Raw genomic sequence first — 18,098 nt, forward strand, 5'->3', positions numbered from 1 at the left:
GAGGTGCTCTGGAGGGTGGAAGGCCAGAGAGGATTCTCTTGTACTTTTGGGGGGCATTTAAGGCATAATGGAAACGTGCAAGGAGAACCATGAACTCCCCCCACCCCCGCCCCCGCAGAAGGAAATGCAAGCTCAGCAAAATGGTATTGTGTAAATGTTTGAAGAAGGAAAAAAATTCATGTGATGTTTTGTTTGAACATGAGCCGTTTCTGTATAAGCAATCTTAGAAACACCACTGCTTTGCTTTATAGCCCAGGGCAGCCAGGTGGTGTCTTGTAAAGGCAGCTGTCTGTGAAACCGTCTTGTTAAGTAGCTCCAAGTGAAAGTGGCTTGGAATGCAGCCCTTCTGTGTAACAGTGTATCCACTTGGGAAATGCTTTCCCCCTCTTAGGGAGACTGGTTCCATAGCCCCTGTTCAGGCTGAGCAGTAGGAGTTGGATTTGGTTTCTCCTGACTTTGGGGAATTGAAGAGTAACCAGTTGGAAATATTTTTCAAGTACAGTTTGGGGATGGGAGGCTAGAGATACTATGCATGGGATTTGTTGATGGTCCCAGGTGTTACAAGTTGTAGGTTGGCTCTGGTCAGGACCAGTACAGGTGAGAAGGACGAGCCTTGCTCTCCGCCAGTGGGGTGGTATTCTTGAGAAACAGGCTGGTCAGACTGAAGGATGCAAATGAGGTCTCCAGCAGCAGCAGCTGCGACCAGGAGCTCAAACTACCTGGTTCTCAGTTGAATTGTAACAGCAGTTAACATGAGCAGCTTGATACATGATGATTGCATTGCATTGTCATTGAAACTTAAATGTATAGATTTGGGATCCCAGTTTAGAGGTAGTAGTTAGAGATATTAATAGCTAGTGTGAGAACATAGTTTAAGTACTTCCAGAAAAAGCTTTCTAGTTTTGTTCCAGTTCACAGTAGTGGTTCTTAAAGTGAGATTGGAGGACAATTAGTAACAGCATCACTTTGGAATTTTAGGAAAAGTGAAGTAATGTTCTCTTTTACCTCCTCAGACTTTTTCACTTCCTTAACATGACCTGCTTAGAGATCCTGATGCTCACTCAAGCTTGAGAACCACCACCGTGAGTGTAGACACTTCTGGAACGTTCTACAAAAGGGGTAAGTCCTGTTTTGCACAGGTTTCTAGAAACTCCCAAACCTGACTGCTCATCTGTTTATTAAAATGTACCTAGGTCTTCTAATTACGAATTACTGCTTAAGAACATTTGTGGGGCCCAGCACAGTAGCCTAGTGCCTTAAGTCCTTGCCTCATATTTACATACAGCCAGATCCCATATGGGCGCTGGTTCTAATCTCGGAGGCCCCACTTCCCATTTCCCCACTTGCTGCTTGTGGCCTGGGAAAGCAGTCGAGGACGGTCCAAAGCCTTGGAACCCTGCACCTGCGAGGGAAACCAGGAGAAGAGGCTCTTGGCTCCTGGCTCCTAGCTTTGGATTTGTGCAGCTCTGGCTATTGTGGCCACTTGGGGAGCGAATCATCAGATGGAAGATTTTCTTCTCTGTCTCTCCTCCTCTCTGTATGCCTGACTTTGCAATAAAAATAAAATTTTGTAAAGAACATTTGCGGTAGGCTCAGGAACAGGTGTTTACAAGTCCTTCTTTCCTTCCTTTTTTTTTTTTTAGGATTTATTTTTATTTCAAAGGCAGATTTCACAGGGAGAGAAGGAGAAAAAGGTCTTCCACCTGTTAGTTCACTCTCCAAATGGCCTCAGTGGCTGGAACTGAGCTATCTGAAGGCAGGAACTTTTGCTGGCTCTCCTACATGGGTGCAGGGGTCTAAAGGCTTGCATCGTCTTCCACTGCTTTCTCGAGTGATGATCAGGGAGCTGGATAGGAAGTGGAGTAGCTGGAACACAAACCTGCAACTAAATGGGACGCGAGCACCACAGGCAGAAGGTTAGTGTGCAATACCATCGTGCTGACCCCACCAGAGTTCTGAAGGACCGAGTTCCTTTCAGGACCACTGCTCTAGAAGGGATCGTAAAGGTTCAGCTCTGATATTTGAAGAAAGTATTTGTTTTTTAAGGCCAAGTGGTTAACATATTTTGGAATTCCTGATGCAGACCATGTTTGGTTCAATTGTCAGGGTTTTATGTAAGACTTAAACATTTTGGGTATCATGTAAATCCCATTAAATTATGTCTTGTAGCAGTATGTGACAGTGAGAGAATTCTCTTTGGGGCTTTCCATCTTGCAGCATTCTTCCTCGGCATCCCTGCTGTGCTTCGGCCTCTGCCCGTTCCTTGAATGTGGAGACTGTCGAACGGGCTTCCACACCAAGGCCCTTGGGTCTCCGCCTTGTGGAGCTCTGAGTCCCCCGTTTAGCTTAGATTTCTGCCCAGATAACAACTTCTTGGAGTCTTCTTCCACACTTCCGTATTGACTTACACCTTTCTCTACATGAAGGTTGTGGGCTTGCAAGATCTAGGTTCCTAATCAAATGAGGTCTGTATATTTCTGTACTTGACACAGCATTAAACACTGAAGTAGCTTCCCTGGAGGAAAGGCACCTGTCAGTAACACATTGTTGTGAAGAAGAGCCCTGTGGTATATACATTTTTTTTTTTCCTCTGTAAGTTGATTTCACAATTGTATTTTTGGTATAGAGTATTTTAAAAATATGGGAAAATATATACTGAAGGTCTAGCAGGAAATAATACACAGCAGTCTACAGCCAAGAACTACAGGCCTTCGTTCTGCCGCTGGGTCACAGAATGATTTTTTTTTTTAAGTATGAATTCTAGACCTTTCATAATGAATACTCCAAAATCCAAAAGCTTGTAAAAATTAGTTTTCAGCTCTGCCTCTAGCAAAAACAATTGCTGTTATAACAATACCTAAATTAGAAGGAAAAGCGGTTTTAAAATAGTTTCATGAAGTATGCACTTACTGCATGGACATGTCTAACTACATCCGTATCTGCTTCTCTGAGTGTGTATGATGACATGCTGGGTTTAGCTTGTCCATTAGCACCTTTCTATTTGTTTTACAAAGCACATGCCCTGTCCAATGCTGAACTATCAGGGCTATGTTTAGAAGGAAAGAGAATTAAAGGGAAGCGAGGAAAGCTCTTGGTATTGTGTGCAGAGCAGAGCTCAGATCAAGTTATCCATTGCCAGCGAGTGTTACAGCTATTGAAAACTTCTTCATCAGTGCATGGCTTTGAATGTTGAATAGTGGAAAAAGAGGGGCCCTTGTTGTGTCCCAGCCAGTTTAAGCCAACGTGTACAATGCCTGTACCTCTTGTCAGAGGACTGATTCAGCTTCACTTCTGAAACGGTGGCCTGGCTGATGTGTTGGGAAGGAAACCAGAGATGGCCAAGGTACTTGGGTTTCGCCACCCCTGTGGCAGCCCAGGATGGAGTTACTGGCTCAAGACTCCAACCTGGCCCACAATGGACTGTGGAAAGCATTTGGGGAGTAAACCTTTAGTTATAAGATCTCTCTCTCTGCCTTTTAAATAAGTTAAATAATTCTTAAAAACAGTGCAGAAGATACTAAAAACAAAAGGCATTGGTTTATCAACTATTTGTTCCTTCATTATTTAAATGTAAATTGTTTTAAATTCCGTAACACTGTGTTTTCAATTTGGCTGGAGGAAAGGCTGACCAGCCAAGCTGGGTTTAGTGTCGGGAGATCCAGCCATTCAGCCAGCCTTAGGGCTTTAGGACTAGCATTTGTGGAGTTAGGCTTTGCAATGCTGTCTATATTTCCTTAACTCTTAAAGAGTATTGAATCAAGTCATTTCGTACATTATCAATAATTAAATGAAGCATTTGATAATGGAGATTCATGTTGGTAGGTAATTAATTGATGTGTAAACAGTTTTGTTCAGGAAGGTTTTACAATTATGTTACTACTGTGTCATGGCTTTAAAGCTGATGTTTCTGGATGCTTGATTATGTGGAAATGTTTGAATATCAGTTCATTGCATGAAATGACAGAGTTTGGTGCATGGATGTTTTTCCTGGGAAGCATACATGTAGATTTTATTAGATTTAAGTCCTTAGCTTCTTTAGATTGAAGAGCTATTGTTAGAATGAATTATTATTTTCACTGTGATTTTTTGTTATTGTTTATGAGTGAGAACAAAATATAGGTTAGGTTCCCTAAAAAACCTATTCACAAACTGAACTGAACTTCAAAATATATTTATTTGAAAAATAGCAGACAGATTTTCAGTTCTCTGGTCTATTCCCCAATGGCTGCAGTAACCAGGTTTAATCCAAGATGAAGCCAGGAGCCAGGAACTCCATCCTTGCCTCTCGCATGGATAACAGGCTCAAGAGTTTTGGCCATGCTCCACTGCCTTACACGAGCATCGGAAGGAGTAGCTCTATCATAATGCAAACCAATGTGAAAAACAAAAAGTTGCTTAACTTACTGTGCTACAACACTGGGTATTCTAACTAAATCTTTATAGGTTTATTTAATGTCATCTCAGATTAATGTTCAATTTTCAGTTTTTTTTTTTTTTTTAATTGGAAAGGCAGATCTACAGAGAAGGCGGGACAGAGAAAAATCTTCCATATACTGGTTCACTCCCCAAATGGCCACAATGGCCAGAACTGAGTTGATCTGAAGCCAGGAGCCAGGAGATTCTGTGTCTCCCACATGGGTACAGGATCCTAAGGCTTTGGGCCATCCTTGTTTGTCTTCCCACGCCACAAACGGGGAACTGGCTGGGAAATAGAACAGCCTTGACACGAACTGGCTGTGACATGGGATCCCAGCTCTTGGAGGAAGATTAGCTAATCAAGCCATTGTGCCCGGCCCTCGGTGGTTTTTATATCCACTGTTTTATTTCCTGTTCATATTTTGGGAATTTTAGTGTTTTTTTTTTTTCAGTTTGAGAGGCAAAGGTTTTATGTGCCGAAAGATTTAGTTTAATGTAATTTTTTAAAGATGTCAATAATTTTAGTGTTTTTTTGGTGAGAAATTCTCAGGCTGGAAGAATTTAAGACACAATTTTTAAAAATTCTATCAGTTTATCAAATTGTGATGCTGGATGTTGCTGAACTGCAGAATCCTAATTTATGGAAGGAAAAAATTTGGTATACATCACGTTATTAATATTGATAGTGTCATATGTCATCAAAAATTATGTGAATGTTTAAGGTGCACGTTCCAAAATTAACGTTCTCATTGTTTAGGCAAAACGAGTGCTGTCTGAACTCGGGCAAGCAACAGTGGGTGGCGGCAGCAGCTTCGATGCCAGCAAGGCAGTGGTGAGAGCTGAGGACCAAGGAACGCCCGCCAGCTGCTCGGCGTCGCGTGTACAGGTGTCTCTATGAGCAGAGACGGCTGCCCCGAGCTGGGTGTCTGCCAGCAGAGAAAGAATGCTCTTTCCTGATGCAAACTTTGTTATAGATCATTTATGTTATACCCAAAGTCAGTGAAATAAACATGAGTGAAGCCCCCAGATTCTTTGTCGGGCCTGAAGATACAGAAATAAATCCTGGAAGTTACCGACATTTCTTCCACCATGCAGATGAGGAGGAGGAGGAGGAAGATGAATCCGTAAGTGTGTTTCTTTGCGAAGACTGATCCAGTACAGGCTTTTTATTAACTACTGGTAGTGTAGATTGATGCAGTGAACTTAAGACTTCTTTACGTACAAATTTGTGAGAATTTTTTTCTTTTAAAGAAAAAGTGCATTTTATTTCATGGGTAAACTTCTTGAATCTATTGTGAATCCAGAAATGACATAAAATGTCCAGGTTGTTTGGGGATGCATGTTTTAGTTTTTCTGTGATAGGCATATTCTAATTTGGGATTAGATTTTTAAAAGATGGGGATTGATGTGGACCATAGGTCAAAAGGACTTTGTTAATGTAAAAACCCATTTCAGTTACTTAAAGACAAATAGAAGTTGATTTCAAAGTTGTGAAAAGTAGGACAGTCTAACAGAGTTGATGATCATGTTGTCCGTGCCTGTGCATTTAGCTGCCACTCTCGTATTTATTCACCACTCGGCGGTGTGCAAACAGGAGCCAGGATGAAAGGTTGCCCCTGACACGGGTGTGTAAGGGTTGGTCTCTAATCGATGCTGCATCCGTACTAGAGGTTAAGAATGTCACACGTGTCATACTCTGCCATAGTTACTTCAGCCCAGCATTTTCCTTACTCATCGTTTGTTTAGATTGCTGTATTCTGAAAACTGATAGAAAACACAGACCTTAAATGTTTTTTACTTTTGTGATTCAAATTTAAAGAAAATTAAAAAAAACCCCTATTGCACATTGTAAAAATATTAAAAGCAAATGGTTAAGTAGAGACAAAAAATAGCTGTGATGAGTATAACTCTTGGTCACATTTTTGACTGTGATGCTGTGCAGATCTGAAAGGCCGCCACTTGTAATGGTTACTCCTCATTGGAAAATGCTGATTGTCGGGTTTCTCTTACCAGAGAAATCTTTTCTTGCTTTAACCTCCATGGTATCTGCAAGCCCTGAAGGTAACATATAAAGGCTGGGCCCCTCTGGCTTGTACTGCCCTCAAGGCTGTCTGGAGTTTGGTTCCTCACATTCTCTTGAGAAGGTGTATGTGTACGGTTTTCAGTCCTGTTTCTGTAGCCCTGTCGGCTGTCCTTTCTCCATTTCAGCGACACTCTGTCCAGCTTTTACGTCCTTCATGTTCTCCACCCTCATTTTCCTCGTGACAGACTTGAACACTTCTCCTTGGGACTGTCACCACGTGTTGATGTACCTGTATTTGCACCTGAATGTACACTCCCCAAGAGTAACTGTGAATGTTGATAGGAATGCCTGAGCTGCTCATGGATGGCTTGCTGTATTCCTTCCTGTGTTGCCAGGCATCAGCAGTGCCATGACATAGAAATGCTGAGTGGAAAGGGAGTTATGAGAAAGGAATTCGACATCTCTGTTAGCCATGTGGCTTTCATTTAAACTTGCATCCATGCTGTTGGTGGTAACCAACTAATAGTCAAGCTCAATGGAAAAAAAAAGGTTAAGGAGAGTATCTTTGCAGCCAGAATTCTACCTTGTATTAGGTAAGAGAACACACATCCCTGGTCGGCCTTCCATACTTACATAGAAGAATCTGGGCCCTGGCACTGCTCTTTTCTGCTTAAAGATGGTAAAAATGTAGTTGACGCCACTAAAGAAGGATTTAATTTTGAAGCTAATTGAAAATAGTAATGTTTTGAAAATATCCTTTTTCCAGACATTTAGAATAAACCATTTTGTCTTATTCATTATAACAATAGAGTGATTCTTTAAAAATTTTTATTGGTAGATTTTAATGTGCTACTTGTATTAATCTCATTTCATGCACTTCTGAAAAAAATTCGGGTTGCCATACTTCGGAGTTCATGTTACGTCAGTATGATACTGTTTTGTTTCTGTTTTAGCCACCAGAAAGGCAGATTGTGGTTGGAATATGTTCTATGGCAAAGAAATCCAAATCCAAACCCATGAAGGAAATTCTCGAACGGATCTCCTTATTCAAATATATCACAGTAGTGGTATTTGAAGAGGAAGTCATTTTGAATGAACCAGTGGAAAACTGGCCTTTATGTGACTGTCTTATTTCTTTCCATTCTAAAGGTATTAAAAAGGGCGGCGAAGGAATCCTTTTCCTTTCTGGGTATATAGCTCATATGTATTCCTTATACAATTTTTGATAAAAGTAAATTGAAGCCTGTTCTCACAGTTGATAGTAACGTTTGGACACATTTCAGTATTTGAGGGAAAAAAATTAGTGTCAGTGTATGTGTAATTTTATGTTTAGCTATTTTCACTATGACATGAGATTTCTTGTCTAACATTTCAATAACCTGATTTTTACTGTGGCCTATTGTATCATCGCATGAATATATGAAATCATATTTGGGTGAACTTATTAAAACTAAGCTGTGATAAGCACTTGCGTCTCTAAATTTTCTAAGAAGCTACTTAGTTAATATTTTAAGCAGATGGTTTGCCATTCAGAAGATGAATTAGCCTTCATATACATACTTTATTTCTTAAGAACTTAGTGTTTAAATACAACACAGCAAGTAAGACCTAAAATTTCATATAATAATTAGGAACTATTATATAATAGAATCTACTAATCAAAATTATTTCTACATATATATCTGAACTTACAACCCAAAAAAGTTGTCAGCCAAGGGAATTTCCCATTAAGAAATATAATTTGAAATAGTGACTCAGGTATAAATGTATCCATATTTAATTGCACTTGTTACTGCTACAGGCAATCCAGAGCTAAGCTACAGACCAGTAGGGGGAACATGGACATGGTTCAGACTTTCTGGGCTTCCCTGTGTTTCAGAGGACCTTAACCTTTGCTGTGAAGGTTACTGTCCACATGATTTGCCTGTGAAATCTGGCTGCTATAACAAACTCTGATGTGCAGTCCTTGGGAGGTGACATAGACAATAGGACAGGAAATGGGCAATACAGGTTTTTTTTCCAGCTGCTCATTCTTTCAAGGAGGCTGTAAATCCTAGGCATTGGGACATGATAACAAGTGATAAATTCTGAGATTTTTATAAAACTTGAGGATTTATTGCTTGTGGCCAAGTGATTCTTGGTATAGAATATTGGTGTTTAAATGTTTAAGAGGAAATTAAAAACACATTATTGAACTGATGAAGGCTTTCATAAACTTTTTTATATATTAGTATACTATAATGCTTTCTTCTATTATGCTACAAAATACAGTGTCTACAAAACTATACTTAGTATTCTGTATGTCTAACATTATACCTACCTACTGATTATTATCTTGTCCAAGGATAAGATGATCATTACAATAGTCATTTAAGAATAAAGTGCTTATTAAAATATTATCACTTAAGAAGTAATAGCATGTAGTATGTTCTAAGTACTTGTTAGGCCAGGTACTGTGCTAAGTGCCTTATGTTCCATTATTTAATGGCTTCTGAACCCTACTAGGAATTGCTGATTATTAAGCTCATTTACAGCAAACATTGGAGGCTCAGGGGCCCACGATCATAGAGCTAGTGAAGGCTGGAGCAAAGGTTTGAAGACTGAGTCCCCTAATTGCTGTAGTGTGACGTTTCTACTAATAGTACATACTGATGGATAAAATTCAGGAATTTTATTGTCCATATAGAAAGTAAAATGTATGTAAAGCACTTTAAAAAGTTTAGTCCTCTTTTTACAACTAACATTGGTTTTATTTCAATTTTATTAGTGAATCTACCAAAGTTTACAAATTGTTGAGTAACTTAGCATTGACTTAGCAGTAAAATATTTCATATGCTGAGCATAATGTGGTGTGTCAAGTAATTTTTGCTTTTCTATACTTTAATGGTGCTGAAGTTCTTTGAATATTAACTGATATGTATAGACATGAGAATAGCAAATGAAGTTATATGTAAAGTATTTTTTAAATCCCCATGTTACTTTTATTTATATCTGTAATATTATAATTAGTCTTACCACCTGTTAGGTGGCCGGATAGTCGGGCATTGACTAACATGTCTGTGCTGTAAATATGGTTTTGCTTATAACCCCTGGCTCCCAGTGCCAATCAATGAAATTAGCTAGGAAATAGATTCACTAATAGAAGAAGAATCTAGGTCCACTTACATAGTATCGTACCGTTTATGAATGACAGTTACATGCGTAATGAAATTATTCTTTTATAAAAAGTGGCATGAATTCAAGTTGATAGTTATAAATGTCAACTTAATCTTGAGGTTGTACAGAATATCTTAATATGTGTTCTTAGGATTTCCACTGGACAAAGCCGTTGCCTATGCGAAACTCAGGAATCCATTTGTAATCAATGACTTGAACATGCAGTATCTCATACAAGACAGGTGAGTGGTGAAGCTGACGGAATTAAGAGAAGGAAAGTTCACACAGATGCTGGTTCACTCACTAAATGGCTGCAATGGCCAGGGCTGAGCCCATCAGAAGCCAGAAGCCAGGAACTTCCTCTGGGTTCCCCAAGAGGATGCAGAGTCCAAAGGCTTTGGGTCATCCTCCACTGCTTTCCCAGGCCACAAGCAGGGAGCTGATGGAAAGTGGAACAGCAGGGACTTGAACCAGCGTGCACATACATGGGACCCTAGTGCTTACGTGGGGGGAGGATTAGATAATTGAGCTATCACACTGGACCCTTGTTTAATTTCTGAGGCCTACTAAACTACTCAAATTATGAACAATTTTTCTGTGATTTGACTGAGAATAAATTTCAGATTTTGCAATTTTTAAAATGAGGTACTACACACCCAATTCACTGTTATTTTTCATTCAACATACCAAAAGCATGAGTTTCTAAAAGAAATAATATAAGTGTATTTATGTATTGCATTTATTTTGCATTGATAGCTATTTGCATTATTTTACCAGCATTCTATTTTTTCTTACCATTACAATATGAAATTATATATGTGAAATTCCTGTAATTTTTTCTTTTAGGGAATAGCATTAATGCCTAGAAATTTGAACATTTTTCCTAGGCTGACATATTGATGCATGCATATATGTATATTATTAATGCATAAATGTGTGCATCTTTGCTTAAAAAGTTTGAAATCTAAAAATTATTACTCCTGTAACTATAAAATGTTTTCACATACACACATGAATACATAGCATACACTCACATTTTACACAGCTAGAATCACATTTCAGTGTTCTGGGAACATTTCCTTAGGTCACTACCACGTCAGTGAGTGACTTTTAACAATGGCTGAGTTCTATTCTGTCCTCGTGTGAACTTTAATTATTTCTTTCTATATTTTTACATTCTCAATTTTAAGGACTTGTTACAAAAGGTTTTCATAAGCATGTATTTTTAGAATGCATTAATACTTGAATATTTAGAATATGTCTACTATTTAAAGAGACTTTCTGGGAAAAGGCTGATGTACACAACCTTTTTATAATACAACAACAATAGTGTGCTCTAGGGCAAGTACAGGCCTAAAGTTGAGAAGCAGCCAATGAAACACTGGATGTTTGCCTTTTGTCTTCAGGAGGGAAGTGTATAGCATCCTTCAGGCTGAAGGAATCTTACTTCCTCGTTACGCAATCTTGAACCGGGACCCAAATAACCCCAAAGGTAAGGGGACGAATTTCTGAGTAAGCTGTGAACATTTCCTTTCAGTGGTGAAGTGGGAAAATTTCAAAGAATTCATGCTATTCAGTGTTTAAACAGTTCTTGTGTTTGATTAAAATAAGACATTGATGAGATTAAAGGCAGCTAATTTCTAATTTTTCAATCCTGCTTTTCTTTGATCTGCATTTGATGTATGTGTAAAAGATTTTGGAATCACATGCTTAGTTGGGTTGTACTGGTTAGAACTAAACAAGTGATTAATCTCACGACTGAAGGATTTATAATAACTTCACATGACAGTGCCGTGTTGAGTATCTGAGCATTTTAAAATACTGCTACTTATGTTTTATAACACCTTTTACTCCTTTTTTCTGTTCATATAAAATACTCGATCAGCAATATATGTTACTCTGAAGCTCAAGATAAGTGCTTGTCTTAAGAGTGAATATTGTGGTAGCATTTAGTGTTTGGCAGAGTTTTAATGACTTACTGTACCTTAACACTGTTTCTTTGGAAGAACTGGTTAAAGCATTCATTGTCTGGAGGAAGGACCTTTCCTCATGTTGTGCACGTTCATTTCCTGATGGGGTTGCTTGTTGCGTGCGTGGGTTACTTTTCTAACTTACACAATTTCATGTTCTGTGGTACCTGATGGGATTCATCCCCTACGTTCCTCAGAACATATTGGCATTCTGAGGTTTCCGTCTGTCCTGATGGCATCATTTCATATGTAACTTTGGATTCTGTGATGTGCTAATACGTAACTCAAGTTCTTAAAGATTTTGAAGAACGATTATAGTCCTTCATACCATGTAATTCATAAAGGTTTATATTCTCACATAAATACCTGTAATTCACACGGTATTAGTACATTAGCCAAGCCTACTTTGGTCTCAAAGTCCTCACTGACACCATGTGCTGTCTGGTTGATATGATGCAGCGGGTCCGTGATGTTTGATTCACAGAATGCAATCTGATTGAAGGAGAGGATCATGTGGAAGTAAACGGGGAGGTTTTCCAAAAGCCATTTGTAGAAAAACCAGTCAGTGCAGAAGACCACAATGTGTACATCTATTACCCCACATCCGCCGGGGGTGGAAGCCAAAGACTCTTCAGGAAGGTAAGCCTTCCTGTCGCTGCTGCTCTTCATACACTGTTGTATGCAGTTTATTAAAAAATGATGTACATTTTATTAACAGTAAGCAAAAATTAAATCTGTGGTTAAATGTAAAGCTGTGATCGAATATGGAGCTCTTGATAAGGTACCAGGCCCAGTGCAATAGCCTAGAGGCTAAATCCTCACCTTGCATGGGCCGCAATCCCATATGAGCACTGGTTTGTGTCTGGACTGCTCCACTTTCCATACAGCTCCCACCTTGTGGCCTGGGAAGGCAGTGGGGGTGACCCAAGGCTTTGGGACCTTGCACCCACGTGGGAGACCTGGAGGAAGCTCCTGCCTCCTGGCTTCAGATCAGCTCAGTTTCAGCCACTGCGGTCACTTAGGGTGAACTAGCAGATGAAGATCTTTTTTTCTGCTTCTCCTTTCTGTAAATCTGCCTTTCCAATAAAAATAAAAGTTTAATATATACATATGTATATATGTGTATGTGTATACATATATTTACACATATACATAACGTAGAAGTAAATTCATAGGATTGATAAGCACACCTTGTAAGCAAAACAACTTTTTTTTAAATTAAAAAAATGATTATTTTATTTGAAAGGCAGAGACATAAAAATAGGCAGAGACCTTCCATCTGCTGGTTCACTTCGCGAATGCCCACAATAGCCAGCGTTGCACCAGACTGAAGCAAGGAACCCAGAACTTAATCCCAAGTACTTGGGCCACAGCCTGCTGTTGTCGCATGGTGAGCATCGGTGGGAAGCTGGATCAGAAGTAGAGCAGTTCATTCAAACCAGCCGTCCCGATGTAGGATGCAGGTGACTCAAGCCACAACTTCACTGCTGTGCCAAACGTATATCCCACTTTAGTTATTTAATGTTGGTTAGCAAACTTCCCACCTCCAGGATACGAAGAAAGGTATTTTTTTTTCAACTTCCCATTTGGATTTCTGTCAGTCTAGAAATTTAGGTGAAAATCTAAGAGACTAATGTCTCTTAGAAAAGTGTTCCAGAAAAGATAGCTCAGGGCCATTGTGGCTCAATAGGTTAAGCCTCCACCGAGGACTCTCCCATCCCAGTTGACAATGGCTGGTTCAAGTTCTGTGGCGGTGCTTCCGATCTGGTTTCCTGTTGGTGTGCGTTCTGAGAGCAGCAGGTGGTGGGCCGGGTGACTGGTGCTCTGCCGCTGTGGCGGAGGCTTCCATGGAGGCCTGGGTTTCTGGCTTTCATCTGGTACAGTTCTGACTGTTGCAGGCATTGGCAGAGTAAACCAGCTGATAGAAAACCCTTGTGTGTGTGTGTGTCTGTTGCTGTGTCATTCAAGAAAATACCAAGTATTTTCACAGAGGAAAAAGGGCAGCGCCAGCATTGTGGTGTAGTAGATTAAGCTGTCACCTGCAACACTGGCAGCTCATGTGGGTGCCTGTTCAAGTCCCGGCAGGAGAAACGTCCGAAGTGCTTGTATCCTGGTACACACCTGGGAGACCCGGAAGAAGCCCGTGTGTTCTGCCTGGATTCCTGGCTGTTGGCAGCCATGCGGGAGACTGAATCAGCAGATGGAGCATCCGAATCTGTCTTCCCCCTCTGACTAGATCTGCCTTTCAAACACAATAAATCTTTCAATTTTAAAATTTATTTTGAAGGCAGAGTTAGGGGGAAGGAAGATGAGATAGAATGGGAAAGCTCTGCCTTCTCTGGCTCACTCCCCAAATGGCCACCATGGCCAGGGCTGAGCTCATCCAAAGCCAGAGCTGCTTCCAGGGCTTCCGCAGAAGCACAGTGCCCCAAGGCTTTGGACTATTCTCCACTGTCCTCCCAGGCCACAAGCAGGATGCTAGATGAGAACTGGAGCAGCTGAGAATTGAACTTGCACTCAGCTGGATGCTGTTGCTTGAAGGCGGAGGATTAGCTTAAGGAAGCTTGACACTGGCCCCTGAAGTTTAAGAAAACAGGTCACAGAAAAAGTAACACTAATAACCCTTACACACATCAGAATGTGCTTTTTGTACTTGTTCAATATATAAATGTGAGGACATTACATTATTTTTTTTTTAATCCCACAAAAAACTTAAGGATAGTCGGGAGACAAACACAAGCCCAAACATTTCTGGCAGGAATGCAAATTGTTGAAGCTTCTCTTAGCAGTGTCATTTACCAGCTTATCAAAATCCTGGAGACACAAATGAAGGCCACAATGAGAATATTTTAATAACCATTAGGATGACAAATGTTGAGGTCTTAACAGTTGCAAATATAGACAAAGGTAAACAGTAGTAACTTTCATATATCTCCAATAAAACTAAACTGAGAAATTTTGGCATTATCCGTTTAAGCAACCTAAGGTAAACATTGGTGGGAGAATAGATAAATTCCGGTGTGTTTATGGAGTAAAAATTTAATAGCACTTAATGAACAAACTTGAGTTACAGCAACTTGGATGAAGTTAGAAAACTGATTTTTAGTGTTCATCGTATTTTTAGGCTATCTTTTTACATGCAAGTTACAGAAGCAGCAGAGGTAATAACAATGCCAAGTTTGTTTTGTACTGGTAAATATTTGCAGTTTAAGAAAATTTTCTTTTAAATTCTTCAGGTGGAAGTAATGGAAAACAAGAATTACTTTATAAAAATGGTTTGGTTTTTATATCGGTGGACATTTTTTGTTTTCAGATTGGCAGTAGAAGTAGTGTCTATTCCCCAGAAAGCAATGTACGAAAAACAGGCTCCTACATCTATGAAGAGTTTATGCCCACCGATGGCACGGATGTTAAGGTAGGACTGGTTAGCGAGCATTTCACTTCTGGCTGGTAGGTAGTACTGGTCTTTGGGTGGTGTTGATTAAGGTGCAGATGGTCCTTGGACTTGTGTGGGATTGGGTAGCACACCTGCCTTCGGAACATCAGAGCCTGGTGTCAGCTGTTGATCCTCGTGAGCGTGGCCAGCGACTGGGACCGACACAGCCCTGGCCTTGAAGAGGTCACAATTCAAGTTCTGAGGGGTGATTTCTTCTGAATGCATACTTGTTTTTTTAATCAAAGTTGAACTATCCTGAATTGGAGGAAGGTATATTTTAACTTTCTCAGTGTCAGTGATTTCAGTGTTACCTTCCTTCTGGGTCTGTCACTGATGTTTTTGTCTCTCCCATGACGACTTTGGCAGTCAGAAGCTGTGACCCTTGCGGTGCCCGTTAGACTTAGCCTTGATATTCCACTCTTCACTGTCCTTGTAAAGAAACGGTGTTAGTGTATTAATGTGTCCATGAAGGCTAAGCATCCCAGTCTGAGAAACTGAAAATCGAAATGCTATGCAGTTGGACACTACCGGAGGAGCAGGCCGCTGCTAAACAAGTTAGAGATTTTGGAGAATTTTGAATACTCAGCTTGGGAACGCTCGAGCAGGAGTTCGGATGATTATCAACATAGTCCTACACAACACGGTTTTGGAGCTGTGACTAGTATTGATGTTTTGAGATCTGTGGCGACCAGAATGTGATACGAAAATATCTGACTTCAGTTATTCTATGATCTTAATAGCTTTACTTCAGCTCGTCTTTTGTGAGTGTCCTCTCCAAGTATAAATGTAATCATGAGCATGCCCTTCAAAGTTCTCTGTTCTCACTGACCGTAGGTGGTTAGCCAGATCCGCGAGCCGGGACTGTAAGATTTCCCAGGCTGTGCGTGTTGAGGCTCCGTTCTTCCAGTGCTTCTTGCAGCTCCTGGAGGTGACTTGCCTTTCTGTGCCATGCTGCCATGCGTCAGGCCTGCACACTTTGCGTGGATTTCCTCCGTCTGCCAGGCTCTGCCCTCTTTCTGAATCTATATTCTGGCAGTGTTTTCCTTCTGTAATGTTTGCATCTTTCCTGTGTGGAAAGAAAACAGTTTCAAGACAGACAGCATATGCTTTTTGATATTTATTACCTTTCTAAGCTCAGTACAATAGTTTTCCATAGAGAGTGAAACTGCTATGTTTTTTATGTTTCTTAAGACTTGGTATAGTAGGTTTTCCATAGAGATTGAATTTTTACTGATTTTCACCTGTAAGTATTCTATTTTTTTTTTCATTTTGTTAAATGTTACCGTGTAAAAAATTAGAAGACTGATGTGTGTCTGCATTAGTCTAGAATCTGAAGTCTTTCTGTGGTTGTTTTTGCTTTGCGTTTGCTGGTTATACATTGTGATAGGTTTATACAGTGGGTCCAGATTATGCGCATGCTGAAGCTCGAAAGTCTCCGGCCCTTGATGGCAAGGTGGAGAGAGACAGTGAAGGAAAAGAAGTAAGATACCCTGTCATTCTCAATGCACGGGAGAAATTAATTGCTTGGAAAGTCTGTCTAGCTTTTAAGGTAAGTTGTTTCATGAACACTGTAGACTCTAGTAATTTTAATTTTCTTTCTTGAGTAAAAGTCCATAGTTTCGATTTTAATCGGAGAGGAAAGCTGAGAAAGTGTTTGTGACATTTGAACAGTTCATGCATTTTTTTTTCCATTGTGGGTTTTTGTAGTGCTGCTCTATTCTTACATTCTTACAGTGCCAATATAGTCTTCCTGTACATATTGGAAGGAAATTTTGTCAGGTAGAATTAGACAATAATTCATCTAACCAGTGTTTAGCGGTATTGTTGATCACATTAAAAACAAAGTGCTTCCTTTCATACACTCCATAACATTTTTCTTTTTACCATTGAATAAGAAACATCATCAGTGTTCTAGTTTGATATGTCATGAGAATATGTCATGAAAGTATAAATACATTTCTTAAAACTTTTGGTTGTGAACATTTGACTAATTCAGTGAATCTTTACCATTAGGTTTTTGTCCAACTGCAGTTAATGATTTAAATAAAGGAAATATAGCTTGCATTTAATAAAGGATGCATTTTATTTTTTTGAAATCTTGTTTGAATACAAAATTGAAAGACCAGCATATTCAAGTGCTATTGTTTATAAGTAATGTTTGGTATCCTGAAAATAATTTGAAATCTCTTTCATGGAGGGAATATTCGTGTGTAGAGAAGGTTTATAAGATTCCAGTGAACTGTTACTTTGTAAGAATTCCAGAAAGAGTATCTTAAAATCACATTATCCTAATATGAGGATTTGAGGATTTGAGCGTAGTGCAAAGGTCAGAAAGCACTTAGAACCTGAACAGCAAATTTATACTTTTTTTAAATCCATTTTCTTGTTCCAAATAAAATTTATTAGAGGTACTTACAAATATGGTGTTGTGAGTATATAGAAGAATCACATGGAAAATTAGGCATTTGCTCTGAGAGGAGTCTTAAATTTTATCTTTTTTGGTGTGGGTGATTGAAGTAGTATGGTTTCTGCAAGTGTAAAATTTATGAATTAGAGCATTGAACTGTTTTACTTTTTAAATTACAAATCTTAGTGATATAATTTTTTCTTTTGTCTCTTCCATGTTATTGTTCTATATCTACATCATAAGGAACTTAAATAATCATAGAATATATATCTTCAGAGTAGTCAGGTTACAAGTAAGTAATTTCTTACTTACTATGAAGTAGACCAGTGTGCAATGATGATTACACTTTTAGACATTCGTAGAATTTGATAACTTCTAATAAGACTGAAAAAGTGTATCATGATAATTGAAATGAAATTTTAAAGTTTATTGTTTATTTTAAATAGCAAACTGTTTGTGGCTTTGATTTATTACGGGCCAACGGGCAGTCCTATGTCTGTGATGTCAATGGCTTCAGTTTTGTGAAAAATTCCATGAAGTATTATGATGATTGCGCAAAAATACTTGGGTAAGGAATTTTCAAATTTATCATTTTTCTCTGCATTCTAGTTTTCAGAATCATTTTTAGTATTAAGTGACAAAGAATTCTTGGAACCTTGTAGAGTGATGAAAATCACTGTTCACAGGATG

At 39.3% G+C, this 18,098-nt stretch overlaps 1 protein-coding gene across 18 annotated transcripts in view; it reads left to right on the forward strand.

Moving 5' to 3' along the window:
* The first annotated feature begins 5,319 nt into the window (after positions 1–5,319).
* PPIP5K2 (diphosphoinositol pentakisphosphate kinase 2) overlaps positions 5,320–18,098 on the forward strand; it is a 51,079-nt gene continuing 38,300 nt past the window's right edge. For all 18 annotated transcript variants that reach the window (XM_058656168.1, XM_058656174.1, XM_058656177.1 and 15 more), the window contains exons 1-8: positions 5,320–5,540; positions 7,393–7,588; positions 9,747–9,837; positions 11,002–11,087; positions 12,050–12,204; positions 14,879–14,980; positions 16,389–16,550; positions 17,855–17,976. In XM_058656168.1, coding sequence (XP_058512151.1) covers positions 5,427–5,540; positions 7,393–7,588; positions 9,747–9,837; positions 11,002–11,087; positions 12,050–12,204; positions 14,879–14,980; positions 16,389–16,550; positions 17,855–17,976 — 1,028 coding nt within the window. In that variant the 5' untranslated portion in view covers positions 5,320–5,426. The remainder of the gene's footprint in view (positions 5,541–7,392; positions 7,589–9,746; positions 9,838–11,001; positions 11,088–12,049; positions 12,205–14,878; positions 14,981–16,388; positions 16,551–17,854; positions 17,977–18,098) is intronic.

Source organism: Ochotona princeps, chromosome 28 (assembly GCF_030435755.1).
Source record: "Ochotona princeps isolate mOchPri1 chromosome 28, mOchPri1.hap1, whole genome shotgun sequence".
NCBI classification, from domain to species: Eukaryota; Metazoa; Chordata; class Mammalia; order Lagomorpha; family Ochotonidae; genus Ochotona; species Ochotona princeps.